Source organism: Micropterus salmoides, unplaced genomic scaffold (assembly GCF_014851395.1).
Source record: "Micropterus salmoides isolate LMB-PRFRI ecotype aquatic unplaced genomic scaffold, ASM1485139v1 Ms_hic_scaffold_6, whole genome shotgun sequence".
In the NCBI taxonomy this organism is placed as follows: domain Eukaryota; kingdom Metazoa; phylum Chordata; class Actinopteri; order Centrarchiformes; family Centrarchidae; genus Micropterus; species Micropterus salmoides.
Genome location: NW_024044348.1, coordinates 12,678,675 through 12,698,580, shown reverse-complemented (window position 1 = coordinate 12,698,580; position 19,906 = coordinate 12,678,675). Strand labels below are relative to the sequence as shown.

The window sequence follows — 19,906 nt, the reverse complement described above, 5'->3', positions numbered from 1 at the left end:
ATTTTGTGCCAATGTATCGACCAAACAATTGATCGATTAATTGGGAAAATAAGTGGCATATTAATCAATCATGAAAATAATTGTTAGTTGCAGACCTATAACCATCATATAACTTCAATGAAGAGTTAAGAAGGTGATACAGAATATACAGTGCGAAAAAAGATTATACTGACAACCTCAAAAAGTGCAATGTTCACGCTTCATTCAAACTTCACAGAAACAAAATTCACTAAAACCGTCTTGGTTAGTCTTTAAAAAAAAATCACCTACTCTTGTTTGGTCCAAATAAACCCTTAATTCACAGAGTTAGATGTAAAAATATTCTGGCGCAACACACTGTCAATGTGTCTCTGGTACCTGACCTCCCACTGCTCCTCTCCCGCTTGATGCCCCTCCCGTCCCCACCAGAATTCATCGCGTCTTCCTGGAGTAAGAGTCCTGGTCAGAGCCGCTGTAAATAACCCCCGATAATGCTTTCCCTGTTGTCACACTAGCTAACTACAGTAAGCAGCAGTTATGAACTGAGATGTGATATGCTGCCCCTATGTTTATGAATTGGACTGGTAGAGAGTAGTCTCAATTCTAACACATTGTACCTTTAAAACTAGAAAAGGGTGAAAACTGTATGTTAAATGGTTAAACAGTGCAAGTAGATGTTAACTTAAAAATACATGACAAGCATTGATTATCATGTATTTTGTCAACAGTCGCATTCCAGTACGTATGTTCAGCTAATGGCGAGTTAATGTAAAACTGTTATCCCTGAAAATTAAAGTGTTTCTGCAAAAGTTGCAACATTTTGAACACTGTGGCTTAAACAAACTGCCAATATCAATATAAAAAATGTATATTACTACTGTTAATGAGATGCGTCGCATGACTGATGAGCCGTTGTAGGCTGCTAACAGTGAACAGTTTTTCCTCTGCAGAACTGGCCAGCTAGTGTGTCTTATATAACAGCTGTCTACTATGACAAGATTCTGCAGCTACTGCCATAGGGAGTGTGCTGCCTGACCCAGATACACCCTAATACATTCTCCACTAATGACTTACATTCACTCACATCTGGACCAGAGAGAGTGAGACAGAGAGAGGGATACAAAATCATATAGCTGTACCAGAAAGAGAAAAAGCAATATTAAAGCAGTAACATATGTGGAGTGTTAGTGCTGTCACTGCAAATGTCATAAATGATTGTGCATGGTTGTGATGTTTTTTATAGTTAGTTGGCAAGGCTCTTTTTTTACACTATACCATGTCCTCAGTACATACATACCTTAGCTGTTCACTGGCTTGCTGAGGTTTGCTACTGACCCTCATACCATTACATGGTGTAAGCACAAAATGATGAAATCTTCTAGTTATTGTTAGGATGTTTTTCTTTCTTATTTATTATAGTGTCTTTCTTATTTCTCTTCTTCTTCCCTAAAAGTTTGTAGATCTCAGAAACCATAACGCCCTTATCAGCCAGCCTTCAAGATATGTTTTTTAAACTCATCCACTTCTAAGTTAATGAAAATTAGACCCATTACCCAGATGAAGCTGAAGTGGCGCCATAAACAATTTTTACAATTTACAATTTAGCCAATAACTCACCAACTGTACATCACACATTTAAAACCGCTGCATTGACATTGACAGTTTTAAGTTGAGCTCTACTGACAACACACTACATACAATTTCACACATTTCAGCACATCTGTCTTTCCTGATATTGCCGTCCTTTGGCAGAATAATACTTTTGATGTGATATGTTCTGCCTTGGTTAAAGTTTATATGAAGCCCAACTGTTTCTAATAAGATATGCTTTGCTATGCTATAAAATGTTACCGCGGAATATAAACAGCTGACCACTATCACCTAACCAAATTTCAGCAGCTCATAAAGGCTGAATCGTAAATATTCTTGAAACTTTTTGTCTACAGTGAGTCCATCTGTCTATGGATTAATTAATCTATCCATCAAACTCTCAATTTTAAGTTAAGAGTGAGTGGAGAATGATAAATTATCGGGTATTATATTGTTTTTGTTTTCTATTTATAATACCTGTATTTGTTGTATTATATTTTACAAATTTAATATAGCAACTTGCTGCTGCCTATTTTGGCCAGGACCCTCTGAAAAGAAGATTTTTAATCTTAATAAGCCTTTCCTGGTTAAATAAAGGTTTAATTAAAAAAAGTTTTTTTCCATAGAAGCCTTTTTAGAGTATCCCCATGACCTCCTACTTCTTAGCTACTGTTCATGCCTCCGGTCCTCCTGCCAGTTGGGCATGCATTGAACACCTGCAATGGAGAGGGAGGGACATCCTTACCAGGTGCCAAAACCATGTCCACCAGAACCTCTTGGTGCAAAAAAGCACTGTCAGCACATTAGGTTGTTTTTCTGGCACTGATGGAAGTTTACGCCTTTAGACTTGGGCTGATGTGGGCTGAGAATCAGCTTCCATTAGCAACACAGCTAGTCTTCTTCCCAAGACTCTAGCAAAGGCTTTCCCTAATAGGCTACGTAAGGTGACATGACAGTTTCAACACACCTTCCTGCTCTTATAGTCGGGGCATGCTAGAAAAGAACCAGTTGGTACCGCATGCAGTCCAATAATGTCAGAAAGCTAAAGTGTTTGTAACTGTTCCAAATGTCCACACTCAAAGGCAGAGTGAAAAGCAGCAGTCATAGAGAGGAGTGAAACGTTAGAACAGTTTAAATATGGGTAAAAGTGCATACATTTTCAGATGGTCTCTCCTTGAAGACACTCATAGTGCGGCATTTTGGTTGTTTGTATGAAAAGTGACAGATATAGTTGTGTAAAGAATGAAAAAAGAGAGTTCAAATGCCACCCACTTTCTTACAGTGGGTATCAGTCTCAGATTGTCGGTTTCTGAAAACTACAGAACTACAGATTGTCCCAAATTCAACGTATGAAAGGTATGAGTGGAGGGGTTTCAAACGCTGAATACATCTCACCACAAGCCCCTGCCTTAAACTTTGATGATAATTCAACATATTGTAAATTCTAGCTAGTTGCTATATATAATACAATTCCTCCATTTCCTCCATCCATCCATCCATCATGTTTCTCACCATCTCTCATTTATCTTTTCTTCCTCTTTTTTTGATATATTTGAAGTATTTATCGGAACATTTTGTTTGATCCTCTGAAGACCGAAGTGTATGATTCCATGTCTATTCATCTATTGTTAATGGGAATCTAAAAAGTCGTGTTGATTAGTTCTTCTCTTTTGTTGGATCCAGCCCTTAATCAAACATTTTAAGCACAAAATGCAAATCAACAACTTAACCGCATACATTTGCATTGCTTCTGTTTAATGTGTAATAAGAATGTCTGGACCATGGGAATTGCTCCATTACTTTCTTATTGGAGTGCATTTCTTTAATAAACAGTGTTTTCTACCTTCTTTTTTATTGTACCCTCTCTCGTCTCCTCTCTTGGTGCCGTTGGCATGCAAGTCCCGATGATGACACTGCAAGTTGCTACAGCTGCACATTTCAGGATGAGGGGGAAAAAGAGATGCAGGAATACAGTAAGAAGGAGAGGAATGATGGGAGAGACAGAGTATGCATTAGATGAGTGTGTATGTGTGCTCAGCTATGTCTCGACTGGTCCTGGATGTTAGCGAAGGGTGACTCCCAGCATTAGCTTCATTACAATCAAATGCAGATGAGGAAGAAGAGGCACAGGACAGCAAGAGTGAGGCAGGAGTGGGACAATGCAGGCAGAGAAGAGAGGTGACAGATGTTAAAATACCAAAATTTAGATTTTGTTATATGCTACTGAACATTAATTTGGGTAGATTATTTGTATATCTGGTGGATTCTCTAAGATAAGTAACTTTTAAAACAGCACTGCTTTATTCATGAGTCTTTTTAGGGCTATGTGAGTCACTGCCAGAGGAAGGTTGGTGAGGTAGTAGGCTGAGTATTTTTCCATGTTTGTTTGGTGAAGTTGTTGCTGCAGCCTGGCAATGGACTATAAAATTACATCATCATCTTTACTGATGTTTTGTTAGCTATGCAGGTATTCTACCATATTTCTATACTATATAGGTATATGTTAAAGTCCCAAAATTTTGCTTTGCTTTATGCTGCTTCACTTGAATGATTGAGATTCACTGTGCAGAATGATGTATGTGAGTTTGACACTAGAAGCCTGTTTTCACATACATCTGCTGAAGGGGCAATATTTCTCTGTACTCACCTTAAATCTGACTTTACCTTTATCTACATACAAACATGATTTTGTGACATCCCAATTATTTTGGAGACAATCGATGTCATGTGGGAATATGAAACATCCAACACACACTCACCATTAAGAATGGACTTTTCAGTGAAGTATATGAGGAATTTTGTGACCTGTGGTTAAACAATATTTGCATATTTGTATATTCTGTCTGTCTGTCTGTCATATCTAACCAACTGAACTTTTTGTGGACAAAACATATAACACACATATTATTATTCAAAGAAGAAAGAAGTCTAGAGGGGATCTTTATGTAAAAAATCTTTTTTGTGGGAGTTTTTTGATGACATACAGAATAAAGCAGCAGTCTTAGCCCTACAATTTGATGATAATGACGAGAAGACACTTTCATAGCAGAGGCAAGTGAGCAAGAAAAAAAAACAGTATCAAAGAGGAAGAGAAGGAAGGGACGATGACAAGAAAGATCCGCCAAACAAGTGGGCTACCAGGCAATGAATCCACAGTAACAAATCTGCTAATTTAACTGTGTCACAACAACTAGGTCAGCACCTTCTACAGATTTTTAAAGAAACATGTTTTTTCCAGCCTGGTTCCAATAGTCTCCTTCTCTGTCCCTCTTTTTTTTACTCAACTGGTGATAATTACCACCTAGAACCAAGAATAAAACACAGTGTTCAAAGCATGGTTCTTGCAGATTTTGCACATCTGTCAGTTTAATGAGCAGACAAGCTCTATGCAACTAACACAAGGATCTCCCAGAATTTCCTTTAACATGCCATCATTTCACCTTTTAATTATAAACGCCATTATAGTCAAATTCATCTTAATTAGGTGTCCAAGCCCGAGAAGGGCATGGGAACCCAATGCAAGGCATCGCGGCTCCCAGGACCAGCAGGGAAGGGAACCCTATTGTAATTGTATTTCAGTTTGTCTTTAAATTTCTGTTGCTGTTTTTCCTCTACTACAATGCATACACTTACATCTGCCAAGAGAGTAGGCTATGTACAGCTTCAGAGTCTTTTGGTGGTATTCTATAAACATTATGTTGTATCATATGGTGTGATATGCAAAACAAGGAAATAACTTTATATGTGATAGTCTTTAGGGCTGAAAACTGTGTAATTGTTTATTTAGTGTAAATAACGCAACCTACTGTGCTTCTTTAGCCTTAAATTGGCCGAATTCTGCAGATGTGAGCTTGCTGATTTAATTGCAGGCCAATACAAGCCTTGATGAGCAATGAAAGGTTGCTTAGTTACTGATGTACATGTGGCTTTCAAGGGCACAGTTGCATTTTGAATTCTGAGTTAAAAGAGGGCAAATAGGATTCATAATAAAAGCTAAAAGGGCACTGAGAGCAGATAAGAGAGATGGATAATTAGTCCTCTCTTTCTCTCTCCTCGTCCCCTCTTAAATTAATCGTTTTCATCTTTGGAAATGAAAGTTTGAGATTCTCAGTTGGACATCATTCATGACGACAGGTTTGCTGTGTTTTCTAGTATTAATACATTGTGGTGGCAATAAACACAATATACAATGGTCTGCTGGTGTATGCAGAGTTGTAGTGGGGAGGTGTGTTTAGCTGCCATCTGCTGGCGTATTTTAATGTAAAATATGGAAAGGGAATGGACATGCCTTGCATCAAACTTCCTGAATATTTATTTTCTGTATTGTATTATTTTCCTTATTTTCCTTTGTTTTGCGTATTTTCATGTGTTGACTGGCTTTAGAGAGAGGCATGCCTATGGGTGGTAAAATGTAAAGCCTAACCTGGGTCTCAGAAAATACTCAGACATGCAGCCTACCTGGCAATAGGACCTATTCCAACACAGTATCCTACACTCATCATAGAGACTTAAAATGTTCTGTCTCTGTCCACTCTCATCTTAGCTGTGTCGAACCTGGATATAGAGAGCAAGCTGTCACTTCACTATCAGGCTCCATGGCACCAGCAACACAACGTGTTTCATCCTTGTACCCGACCACCATGTCTGGAGGAACTGCACAGAAATGCTCAGCTCAGTCTCAGAGCTCTGCACCGAGGTGAGTGCGGCTGATCTAGTCAGCACAGTTCCATTATGTTGCGTTCAAATCACATGGGAATTGAGTTTCCTTGTATGTTTTTTGGGTGTTACAGACGAACAACAGCGCCACCGCTCCACAAGTCGGGAGAGAAACAGGGTGACCATCTCGATCTCAGTGGCTCCCCCTATGCCCACCTTCCCCTCACCACACTCCATCCGCCGGCAACAGAGGAGTCGCCTGGCACGAGCGGTAGGGACGATGCACTGTGCACAAGTAAAAATCAACCAATCAAGGAGCGGTTATTCAGAAATGGTTAACTTTGAATGGCAGGAACTAAAACTATATTATGCGACTGTATTTCTTATCAAGTAGTTCACAGTGTCACCACTGAACAACTAGCCAGTTTGTCTTGTTCATGTCCAGTGAGGTATAGAGTAGTGCGGAAAGCATTAAAGACACATTCAGTAGAACATCAAAGAAACACATTTTCAGTTTTTCTTCTGCTTATTGACACCTTTTTATTAAATATGCGTTACAATAAACTGACACAATATCTCATTCTGATGTTGCCATGCAGCAAGAGAGAGCAGAGAGGGAGCGAGAGTTAGACTATCAACCCAGGAAGGTAAAACAGAAGTTTGTCTGTATTTATGTTCGTTAAATGTCTAACATGTAGATGCCTGCTGTAAGATTTGTGTTACATCCACCTGTGTGCACAGCAACTGATGTGTGTCTGGGAACTCATGTAATATTGCACTGCAGTACTACATTAGATTCCAGTATAAAAATCTCTTTCTCCTTTATAATGTGGTTGTATTGGTACCTGTTTACTATATATCAGTATACAATATAGGTTTGTTCTTTTTAGAACTTTACTAGCTTTATCTTCATTTCTTTCTTTATGAATATCTTGAAGGAGAGGACTGTGAGAGAAACAGAGATCCAGACCATACAGAGAAAAGTAAGAAATAATCTCTAATTTCTATGGTAAAAGACCAACAATTTTACATGTGTTGGCACACTCAACAACAATTGTTTGTATGTGTTTGTTTTCCTGCGGCCACAGGAAAGGTCTGGGAGAGAGGCAGATATTCAAACGATCCAAAGAAAGGTAAGAACGATGTTTGAGTGGCAAACTAGCAACTCTACCAGACTTCTACTGCCATTAGGATTAACTCAAGTTTTCCTTAATGTATCTATTGAAAGGCAGAGTAAATGAAGGCAAGATTTTAACAAAAGCACAACACACAAAAAAAAAATTTAATATGAGGTGACAAATAGGACCTGTCTGTCTCATTCATCCTTCACCTTTTGACTTTCCTTTAGTATTTTTATTTTAAATGATTTAATATTTTGGATTACTCATGTCATCTGTTCTTTTGTTTTTCTTTTGTTGTATTTTGTTTTCATAGTTTGAGTGCTTTTACTCACTTCACCCTATTGAAGGTTGCATCTTCATTCCATGGAGTAGAAAGGTATCAAGCATTTGTGTTGTTTTAACTTTCTATTTACCCTCTAGTGGTTCAATAGTTACTTCTTGATAGCCTCACATAGCACTAACTTTGGTTTGTTTTTGCCATTACATATACTGATATTAGAGAAATGGTAAAATAGTGGCTGCTTCTTACTACACACCAAATAATTCCTTTTGGTCTGTCCAAATAAGTAAATTATGTATTAAAACTGTTGGACTGTATCAGCACCTACTGTGTCTGCTGTCTGTTTCGTCCAGGCTACCTCAACAGCGGAAGGTGAAGGTGGAGAGGTCCTGGGAGTCCACAGAGCAAAGGCCTCCGCCCCCAATGCCCCCTCGATCCAGGATAAACAGACAAACTGGTCCAAGGAAAACCTCCCACCATCAGATCCGAAGACGACTGCCGATCCTCACGCCATCTCCTCCTGCATCATCCCCATCAATGTCACAGGTGAAATATAGAAGAAAAATAGGAAAATTAAGAACAAGCAAGGTTAGCCCTAGTGAGGATCAAACCAGGAACCTTCTTATTGTGAGGCAACGTTGCTAACAAGTGACGCAACAGCAACTGTTCCCAAATCAGGAATCAAACCCAGACTGCCTGCATGAAAACCAGGAAACCTAACCATATATATGGGAATAAGCAGCAAGATGATAAGATTATTAAAAAATAAACAGTGTAGCAAGCATTGTTAACCTATACTGCATTAAATAGTCTATATACTGCATATATATAGATATATATATGTATATATTACATTTAAGCTTTTGATATGGCTTACGGCTTCTGTGTTGTTATTGCAGGAGTTGGGTTTGACAGGGAAGCAAGTGTTCGTTGCTCTCTAGTCCATTCCCAGTCAGTTCTTCAGAGGAGAAGGAAGCTGAGGAGGAGGAAGACTATCACAGGAATACCCAAAAGAGTACAACACGACATGGGTATGTTATAGAGCACACCTGCTCATTGGTGGAAAATTTAGGGTTAATATACTGTATGGGAGGTTTGGCAAATTGCTGTAGGTTTGATTAATATTTTACCAATCAAATTGCTAAGATCCGGGGATGAGGTGACCTTGCTAAAACAGCCATGAGTCCATGAGGGAAAGCTACATGAGCAGCAACAATCATATGCGAATGAAAATACTAGGCAGTCCATTAAAATTGTTACCTAAACTGTACTAGCTACTTTTGAGCTACGTCCTGGTTCAACTTTGACCTATTTACCTGTATTTATGCATGCATGCAGTTCTATGTACATTCTTCCACCTTTGTTTTTCCATCCAAATAATATGATTTTAGTAAAATGGCTTAACTGTGGATTTGTTTACAATCTGATCTTGAATCAGGTAGGTCCCAATTCTTAGCAATAAGGCCAGTGCTTAAAATGTTACCATTACATATAGGACTAATGGCTAAAACTACAAAGATAACATTATGTAGTAAAAAGAAATAACAGAATTTTCCCTGTTGTTTTGTGGTTCCTGTTTGTGGAGACCATGTTTGGTTATCTTTTTCTTATATCTTCTGAACAAAAGGTTTGTACATGATATCTCAGACATTGAACATGCTTTGTCTCTTTGCATTCAGACTCAGATGAATCACCCGTAGCAAGAGAGCGCACAGTGATCATCCATGCCAACCCGCACCAACTCTCTCTCTGTCAGGAAGACCTCTCAATCAGCGGTCGCCTCCATCACACTCGTGACTCTGGCTGCCAGACAGATGATTTCCTTATAGCATGTAAGTTTCTGAGAATGGGTGGAAGTATGGAAGTATATTTGGTTCTTTATTGCACTTCCTTTTTAGTCTGTCAGGCTCCCATATCTGTGCTATGCACAAGGATGAGGAGTCATTCCTGCTATAAATGAAATTACAAAATGTTTTGCTGTGATGATTTGTAGGAGGATATTGTTCAGATCTACTCCTTCTCATAGCTGCCATTGCTAAGTTTGAACAGGACAACCATCTGAAGGCTGCCAATAATATCAAACCAGCATACTTTAATTTTCAAACTAGATCCATCAAACTGGAATTCCAATGATTTATTTATAAGAACTTGCTGTAGTCCATACGGCCGACATCCATGTGAATTAAGAAATGTCTCTGTTCCCCTTTCTCTTTTCTGTCTTTCCCTTTTCAGGTACAGCTGCTCCCTCCAGAAGGCGCATCAGAGCTCAACGTGGCCATCAGGGAATCCCTGCCTCCCTGTCCCATTCAACAGGCAACATTTCATCCCTGGGTGACCAGTCAGACTCCACATACACCAGTGCTGCAGCCCATGGTGGACGCTTAAGATCTCGTAGCCTACCGCGAGAGGGTGGACGTCTGATGGACAGTGATGAGGATGACGATGATAATTATGATGATGATGACGAAGACGAAGAGTTGTCACCATACGAAGCAGAGGACTTTATTCCACCTGGCCCTAGTCCAAGAATGAAGATGATGATGATGAAGGATGAAGAAGAGAGCACAGATGACCAGGCAGCTCCTGAGCCACTGCAACTTGGAACCCTTAAAAGGTTGCAGAGATCTGGGGAAAGAGACAGAGGGGGTGGAGGAGGAGGGAGCCCAGAGCATAGCTGGATGGAGAGGGGCCGTTCTCGCTTGCCCCGCAAGGCTGACATGGGCAGCTGTGAGATCTCATCGAGTTCAGATACTTTCAGCAGCCCTATTCACTCTGTGTCTACAACAGGAGTTCTAGGCAGCCATGTGGACCACAAAGAAGACCACCAGTCATCGAGCGGGAACTGGAGTGGTTCTAGCTCCACCTGCCCCTCTCAGACATCTGAAACCATCCCCCCACCCTCGTCTCCACCACTGACAGGCTCATCTCACTGCGACTCAGAGCTGTCACTCAACACTGTGCCCAATGCCATTGATGAGGGATTCTCCCTGGATCCCTCATACCACTCTGACCTCAGACCCCAGGGCCAGGGTCACAGGTCAAGCTCATTCACATCCTCAGCCACAGACCAGCTGGATGATGCAGGGGTCAGTACGGCCAGTGAGGGGGAGTGGACATACCCTCCAGACCAAGACCAGACTGATCCAGACCAAGACCCTGACCAGACCCAAAACCTGAGCCATAGCCATGGGTTAGCCCAGGAGTACGGCTCCAAACAAGGTCTGGAAGACCAAACCTGTTTCAGTGACAAGACCAGCAACACTGAAAAAGAGCCTGGCTCTCATTACCCATCTGATACAGAGGGTTTCTACTGTTCTTCTGTGCATTTTGGGGAGTGTAATCAGAGTTACAGAGGATACATGTATAACTATGCAGACCCAGGGCCAGACTGTGGCCAATCCAACACTGTGGCAGCACCACTATCCCATGGAGTTTATCCCCAACCCACAGCTGGCTTCAGAGCAGGCACTATGACCCTGGGGAGGACCTTTCGTCCGCTGAGGAAACCAAAAGTCAAACCTCCACCACCCAAACGGACCTCCTCGCTGAAGGAGACCAGTAGTAGTGTTGATGTTGGAACGGACACACAAGCAGATCAGGATCAACCAAAGACGGTTAGTGAACAAGAGCTTACCTTGTCTTCCACAGATATTAAGCTGGAACTGGAGCTAGAGCTTGGAGTTGCTCCAGAACCATTACAGACATCTTGTCTAGTGGCAGAGCCTTTGGGAACTTGGGGAATGGGACTGAGTGAAACTGTGGACATAGTAGAGCCCATGTCCTTCAGCTCTGCTGATACACACTCATTTAAGGATGAAGGTGCTGTGCAATCTGACTATGCAGACCTGTGGCTTCACAACACTGAGCTGAAGTCCAACAATGGTGAGTACACGTCCATGTCCAACTCAAGCACAGCCACAGGCACTACTGTCATGGAGTGTATCAAATCACCAGACAGCTCTTCCTCCTCTACAGAAACCCAAACCCAGGCCAATACCCAGGCTTCAGAGACCAGGGCCTCTAGTCCACCACTCCCACCTGGAGATTTCAAACTTGGGTCACCAGAGAAGCTGGCTGGCCTGGCCTCACCATCAAGTGGATATTCCAGCCAATCAGAGACTCCAACATCCACCTTGCCCTCATCTTCGGCAGCATTCTTCCCAGGACCTCTGTCTCCCTCAACTGGCAAGAGGAAGCCCAAAGTGCCCGAAAGGAAGTCTTCTCTCTCTTCCCTGCAGCACTTTCCCAGAGATGGAGCTTCCATTTCCTCTGGCTATAAGAGAGACCCTGACTTCCCACCTCCACCTTCTCAACTTGATCTCAATGTTCTTCATGGTGGTTATGTCAGACACACGCTATCTCACCGGACACACCACATGCACACACTCCACCACAGCAAACACAGAGTTGCAAACGTTTTAGCCATAGGACCAAAGTTGTTGGTCCCCGAGGCATCAAATACCAACCCACCGCCGAGTTCAAACTCTGCTCCAACAATTCCTAGCTCCCATCTGTTAGCGATAACTCCATCTGCTCTTCGTTCAGTGCAGCTCCATTCTATTACCCAATCTACAGATAATACTACCACTATAGACCAGGAAACAGCAAGTGTAGCAGAGACCGCTACAAGACCCAAATGTCCTCCTAGTGGTTCTACTCTGGCTCCACCACCTATAAACACTAGGCCTCTCCCTCCTCGCAGGCCACCTCCCAGACCTCCAGCACATGACCACATCTCCTCCCCTGAACATTTGCAACCACCTCCCCCTGGCCGCCACCCTGATGGGCCGCCATCCTATGAAAGCCTGCTACTCAGACAGGACCGCTATGGACCTGGAACCTTCTGGGCTATGACAGCCTTCAGAACCCGGATGGATCCATTATCAGAACTCTCCGATGACAGCTCACCCTTGCATCGGCCCGTGCCACGTGCTCCCCACCCTTCGCCTGTGGATTTACACACGCATATCCACTCGCACACAGAGTTCAGAGGGCTCACGCACTCAGCTCATGCACACTCTGAGTTTAGGGTTTTGGGAGAGCGCTCATTCTCCCAGGATGATGATGATGATGACGAGGAAGAGGAGGAAGAGGAGGAGCAGTTGAAAGAGCCACAGAGGGCTGCGTGTTCCAGAGGAGGCATGCGATCGGACCACCCTCCACCCCCAGCATATGAGTTTGCTGGGGGATCCCACTCAGACTCAGGGCCCTGGGTTAGTCCAGTCAAAGTGCCTGGTACCAAAATGGAGACATCGCATCCTTACCTAATCAGCGATGCAAGGAAAGGTAGACAAGAAGAGCAGGAAGAAGAGGAGGACGTGACATCAGGTGCTACCAGAAGTGCCCATCAGCAGCAGCTACAGGACAGCAAAGATGACTCCACCACTCCTGACACTGAGGATTACTTCAGTAAAGGTAAGCTCGTAAAATAAATTCAACTGGCAGAAGTAGACTCTTTTGTACAGAAAACAACACTGAAACATGCATTTATTTAGCTGGTTACTCATCTAGTAACCTTTAATTGTAAACAGAGAGCAAGATTTAAAGGATGGTTATTTCACCGATTGTATACTAAATGATCAGACAACCAGATGACATGTGATAGGGATGTTGTGTGCCGCAGATTCCACACCGAGTGATAATTCGCTCTCCCCTCTGACGGATGACACCAAAGTGGATGATGACATTATTCTCACATCACCCAACAAGACCCGTACAACTGAGGACCTGTTTGCCATGATACACAGGTGCTGTAATTTGCATTTATGGTTTGGCTATGTAGTATCTATGTACTGAACTTAATCTCTCTCGCGCTCTGTCGCATTCTCTCTTGCTCTGTCTTGTTTTCTTGTCGACGTTAATTAATTAATACATTAACGCGATATATATATATATATATATATATATATATATATATATATATATACTACTCAAAAAAATAAAGGGAACACTAAAATAACATATCCTAGATCTGAATGAATGAAATAATCTCATTAAATACTCCTTTCTTTAGATAGTTGAATGTGCTGACAACAAAATCACACAAAAATGATGAATGGAAATCAAATTTATCAACCCATGGAGGTCTGGATCTGGAGTCACACTCAAAATCAAAGTGGAAAACCACACTACAGGCCGATCCAACTTTGATGTAATGTCCTTAAAACAAGTCAAAATGAGGCTCAGTAGTGTGTGGCCTCCACGTGCCTGTATGACCTCCCTACAACGCCTGGGCATGCTCCTGATGAGGTGGTGGATGGTCTCCTGAGGGATCTCCTCCCAAACCTGGACTAAAGCATCCGCCAACTCCTGGACAGTCTGTGGTGCAACGTGGCGTTGGTGGATGGAGCGAGACATGATGTCCCAGATGTGCTCAATTGGATTCAGGTCTGGGGAACGGGCGGGCCAGTCCATAGCATCAATGCCTTCCTCTTGCAGGAACTGCTGACACACTCCAGCCACATGAGGTCTAGCATTGTCTTGCATTAGGAGGAACCCAGGGCCAACCGCACCAGCATATGGTCTCACAAGGGGTCTGAGGATCTCATCTCGGTACCTAATGGCAGTCAGGCTACCTCTGGCGAGCACATGGAGGGCTGTGCGGCCCCCCAAAGAAATGCCACCCCACACCATTACTGACCCACCGCCAAACCGGTCATGCTGGAGGATGTTGCAGGCAATGTTCTCCACGGCGTCTCCAGACTCTGTCACGTCTGTCACATGTGCTCAGTGTGAACCTGCTTTCATCTATGAAGAGCAAATTTGCCAATCTTGATGTTCTCTGGCAAATGTCAACCGTCCTGCACGGTGTTGGGCTGTAAGCACAACCCCCACCTGTGGATGTCGGGCCCTCATACCACCCTCATGGAGTCTGTTTCTGACCGTTTGAGCAGACACATGCACATTTGTGGCCTGCTGGAGGTCATTTTGCAGGGCTCTGGCAGTGCTCCTAAGTGGACAGTTTGATTTCACAGGAGTGTGATTGACTTGGAGTTACATTGTGTTGTTTAAGTGTTCCCTTTATTTTTTTGAGCAGTGTATATATATGTATATGTGTGTGTGTGTATGTGTCAAATTATTGTGATGATCCAGCCACTTTTTATTGAACGTGTGTTTATGTAATCTCTGCATCTATTCATCTACTGTCTAAATCTCAATTAAGACTATGTTTTGATTTCCTCATTCAGATCGAAGAGAAAGGTCCTGGGCCGTAAAGATTCAGGAGACATAAACGTGAAGTCTCGTCTCTGCCCTACAGCACCAGTAACCCCTGTCTCTGCCGTCATCATCCCACCAGCCCCTCCTCTCAACATCCCAGCCCCATTAGCCACCGTTGCTGGGTCACAACGAGCCCCTGTGCCAATCTACCGCAGCGCCAAGAAATCCAGTACGTCTAATGAGGAGTTTAAACTCCTGTTGCTAAAGAAAGGTAGCAGGTCTGATTCCAGCTACCGCATGTCAGCTACAGAGATTCTGAAGAGCCCTATCACCCCTAAAACTCCTGGGGAGTCCCTTCAGGAAGGGTCTATAAGACAGACTGAGGAACCATTCTCTACACTTCAAGAGACTCCCATTTCTGGTCTGGATCCAGTCCACATACCAGGCCTTTTTCCCAGGGCCAACTCTGAGAGTTTCACCCCCAAAACCCTGCCTATGTCAGCTGCATCTCGACAAGGACGTTCTCGGATCCCCCCTGTAGCCAACAGCAGTCGCTACAGTACACGTAGCCGTCTCTACACAGCCCCCATGCAAGCCATTTCCGAAGGTGAGACAGAGAACTCAGATGGGAGCCCCCATGATGACAGATCATCCTAAAACCATACGATGAGAGATGTCCTCTATTCTTAGCTGTGTCCTACATTTGAAATGGCCCCTTCAACTTTTCTAATTTTGGATAGGTGTGTCATCAAGGCCAATAGTGTAATTCTTCAGATCTTCTTCTTCACAAGATCTGACTGTTGCTAAACAGCACCCATTTTTGGGTCTACTATTATATTTGAGGGTGTCAAACAAAGTGTTGTGAGATGCTGAATCATAAAGGGATGATAAAGAAAACTTTGAGGATATACCTAAATACTGCATTATCAAAAGAATAGCTCCCTCACACAGTAGTTAAAGGAGCAACACATAAGACCTATTTTGAATGAACTGTCTTTTTTTAAATAAAAAAAAAAAAAACAGTCCCAAAAGTTTGGTTAATTATGATAAGAAAAGACATTTTGTGGACGTGTGTACGGACAACGTGCGTGTGCATGAACAAGCACATGCAATATCCACTAATACTTTGTACTTCTTGTGTTTTGAATGGTGTGGGTGCGTGTGTCTCGCTGAGGAACTGCTTTCTTATTAAAATTAAAAATTCTTATGAAATTTAACATTCTTTCAACTTCTGGTGCCCAAAGCATTGGCCAGACTTCCCACAGTCCATACTCAATATTCCTGCCAACAAGCAAGGGTTGTTTCATTGTGGAAGTTACTAACAACACAGCACCAACTTATCTATTATATTTCCATCTGCAGACCTGGCATAGAAAGTATATCACACAGAGCCAATCATATATTTCTTCATATTAATTATATACAAAAAGATAACATGATGCATGTATTTTTGTAAAACTGCGCCTCAGAACATGATGATAAAGTTTCACCATGTTGCATGACCCTATATGGAAACATCCCCTGGATCCTGGTTTCTGTCGACATTTTTGTGGTTCCTTTGTATTATAAGATTAGGTAATCTTTCACTGTGAAAGGTTTTAGTGACATTCGTACCACATTGCCAGTGATCTAAATTCATTTGTCTTGGATTTGAGTGTCTAACAAGAAGGAGCAAGGGCTTGCGCCTAGATGGGGCCCATCTGTCAAAAGATACAGGCTAATTTTGGACAATCGCACAGTGGCCTTTCTCTACTAGAGGTGGTTGTAAGCAGGGCATTTATAAGTCCCTGCACATACACATGGACCTGCACCATGTTCAACCAGAATTCAATCACATACTTATTTAAATCCAACCTTAAATTATAGTATGTTTAGACCGATTAAAGTTTTTCCAGCTGCTGGCCAGTCTTGCTGTGCTGACTTGAAGAGGAAAAGGTGCATTTCAAAGCAGTTTAAAAGATACCATTGAGTGCAGACGGTGAAAATGCTTTAGAGGGTCCTCAATCGGTTTGACTAGAGGTTAATTTGGAAAGTTTTCCAAGAACCAACCTCACTTTTGCACTTCATGATTCTTCAAGAATATTCCTTGAAAAGAAAATATATCTTATAATGAAATTGCATATGTATATTTGTACTGAATATAAAAAGTAATATCTATATAAAACATCAAGCAGAAATTTTATAGGGAATCAACCTGAGTGTAGCAAAGAAGAACAGGTCTCACTGACAACATTACATATGAATCTTGTACACAACAATGTACACTGTTCTCCTCTCCTTGTTGCCTCTCCTTCATTTGCACTGACCCAGTAGCATTAGACAGGTGAAAGCTCAACCCAGTGGCACGCCATTTTGTCTTACCCTCGAAACTTCATATCACAAAATCTGAAAGAGAGGAGACAAGAGGAGGAAAGGACTACATACCACCGATACTTAAAAGTCAGCAATGCATCTCTTGCATTGCTGCAGCCTTTTCTACCCGACACCGGGGTTAGAGTATGCTGTAAAATCTTTCTCATCCTTCCAATAGATGTTACGCATGTAGAGTACCCGGTGTGTTACAGAAGCAAACTATCATATATGGAAAGTTTGAACTCTCACCTGCCTACCACAGCAAATACAACACATATACATTCAGAGACCGTACTTCAATAGAAACCATTCACTGTATTCTGTGAATACCTCAGCAAGCATATTACTGTTTTATTGTAAATGCTATAGATAGATAGATAGATAGACAGACAGACAGACAGACAGACAGACAGACAGACAGATAGACAGATAGACAGATAGATAGATAGGTAGATAGGTAGATAGATAGATAGATAGATAGATAGATAGATAGATAGATAGATAGATAGATAGATAGCAAAACCACAACTGTTTGATACTCAGCGAATTTGAATTGCAGAACTGACACTGTGTAAGATGGAGAGAGTAAAAAGCTGTGAAATGATTATTAGAATTTTACATTCATCATACCCATGTTGCTGAAGCGCACTTGTTCCTGTTCATTGTTTTATTTGTTGTGTTTTCTATCGCATGCAATAAGTAAAGAAAAGGATATCACCACCATATCATTATTTTTATCTGAGGGATGTCTCTATACCACAAGAAAAGATTTTGTATTTTCTGTTCAAATGTCAAGTTCAATAGTGTGTTCTATAGATGTACAACTTGTCTGGCTAATTCTGTTCTGTATAGTCGTGATCACAAACAGGGGTTTATCTTGTACTGTATATCTACTCACTGGACAATCATACGTAAGAGACTGTAAAGAAAATGATACAGAATCTGTTGGGATGGAGAATCTGAACACTCTTGGTGCTGGGTCCTAGTCTTGCTGGAGCTGTGGAAGTTGGGAGTGAGATAAGTACTTTCCATGAGAAACTGCTGATTTAGTTTAAAGTGCATATCTGGACAAGCCACGTTACATAAAATGTACTAATAAAAATAGAAATGGAAAAAATATAGATCAGTTAATAGACATCAAAAACTAGTTTGATCTGATCAGAAAGTCACTGTCTTTACTTTTGACTCATATCAGAATTTTTTGATTCCCACAAAACATTATTAGGCTACTGGAAAATAAACAAATCTGTAGGGTTGATACAGTATTACATGAAACATGTAATTTGACTCTGTGAAACACCATTTAAAAGTTTTAAAACAAAAATACTCAAAGTATTTGAAAATTTGTTTTGTGTGGTTTTTCTGTACTATACCTGGCATTGAGGTGTTGTACCTCTTTTATTTTTAAAAGCAGTAGATATATGAATGACTGACACAATTTGATTAGGAAGACAAACTGTGAGGTTGTCATGCAGACTCTAGTTTAGCCCTCTCAAACCTCAGTCCTCAACTCAGTCCTGAATCTATAACCTTTATATTCTTTGTCCCAAGCTGTCTTGAAATGTCTGCACGCAATTTTGCCCTAAAGGGAAGTGTGACAACAAACAATGGATATTTTTTTCTCAAAAGTGTACAGTATGGAATAATACTAAACAGTCTTTGAAATATGTGACAGAGGACAGAAAAAATACAGACATTAAAGACACAGTGTAACTATCTAATTAAAAGAGGCTCCATGTTTAAAACTAGCTAGGACTTAACAGATTTGAATCACTTTTGTATTTTTGTATAAACCTGTAAATACGTTTTTAAAGAAAAAATGTTTCAAATTCTTTCTTTTGTAAAATAAATCAATAAAATAATAAAACAAAAAAGGTTTTTTTTTCAAAGTTTACATGATTATTTCCAAGCCTTTGTATATTTTGGAGCTGTGCAACACCTTCAGTCTTGTATTTATTGTTTTCTTTTTGGGGGGGGGCTACAACATTGTGAAAATTCCATTATTCTATATCTAATTCATTTTAACAGCTCATCAGCTGCTTAGTAACTGTGCATAGAAAAAAGCCAATAAATGTGACTGCATTGAAACGGAAGGCCTTTTGTGTGACACTTCATTTCCTCCCCATCTGAACCAAATGCACTGAGATGATCTGTCCACTAGATGGCAATGTTTTAATACTGTCTAGTTTCAGTCTCAACTACAGTATTTCTACTTGAACTGAAGCTAGTCAGATTATGGATCCAGCATTTAACACAATCCAAGTACAATCACAAGAAAAACACTGCATTCCGTAAAGTAAAATTAGGTTTTGTTTATAGTTACAACTTATAAACAAGCCAGTAGGCTGGACTTTAGTCTGCTCTAGAAAACTAGGGCTGTGAAGTTATGATGACAAGTGAGCTAAATACTTGACAATTCAGCAAACCCCACTAACCAAGGACGAAACGCTCCAGAAAAGCTAGTAGTAAGTGGAGTGAGTGATTATTATTACTACTATTATTACTGTTAACGTGAGACTTACTTTGGTAGGAGCCTAAAACGTGGAGATAACATGTCTTTGAAACTGTTCACCGCTCTCAGTTTAACATCAACTAATGACTTCCGTTCCTATAGCAACAACAGTCAGAATATTATCATAAAGAAGTCGAATTGTGAAACAATGTCATCCAAAGTATACGATACCAGCAGTGGAGGAAAGTAACTAAATACATTTTACTCAGGTACTGTAAGTACAAGTTTGGGGTAATTGTACTTTACATGTATTCTGCT

General features: G+C 41.2%; 1 protein-coding gene across 3 annotated transcripts in view; it reads left to right on the top strand.

Moving 5' to 3' along the window:
- nhsb (Nance-Horan syndrome b (congenital cataracts and dental anomalies)) overlaps window positions 1-19,212 on the top strand; it is a 59,412-nt gene extending 40,200 nt beyond the window's left edge. The window contains exons 2-13 of one of the 3 annotated variants that reach the window (XM_038702251.1): window positions 6,113-6,265; window positions 6,360-6,496; window positions 6,825-6,872; window positions 7,164-7,208; window positions 7,314-7,358; window positions 7,660-7,722; window positions 7,980-8,172; window positions 8,526-8,657; window positions 9,306-9,458; window positions 9,859-13,041; window positions 13,250-13,373; window positions 14,814-19,212. In XM_038702251.1, coding sequence (XP_038558179.1) covers window positions 6,113-6,265; window positions 6,360-6,496; window positions 6,825-6,872; window positions 7,164-7,208; window positions 7,314-7,358; window positions 7,660-7,722; window positions 7,980-8,172; window positions 8,526-8,657; window positions 9,306-9,458; window positions 9,859-13,041; window positions 13,250-13,373; window positions 14,814-15,441 — 4,904 coding nt within the window. In that variant the 3' untranslated portion in view covers window positions 15,442-19,212. The remainder of the gene's footprint in view (window positions 1-6,112; window positions 6,266-6,359; window positions 6,497-6,824; window positions 6,873-7,163; window positions 7,209-7,313; window positions 7,359-7,659; window positions 7,723-7,979; window positions 8,173-8,525; window positions 8,658-9,305; window positions 9,459-9,858; window positions 13,042-13,249; window positions 13,374-14,813) is intronic. The other 2 variants (XM_038702252.1, XM_038702253.1) reach the window with 2 other exon arrangements.
- The last annotated feature ends 694 nt before the right edge of the window (window positions 19,213-19,906 follow it).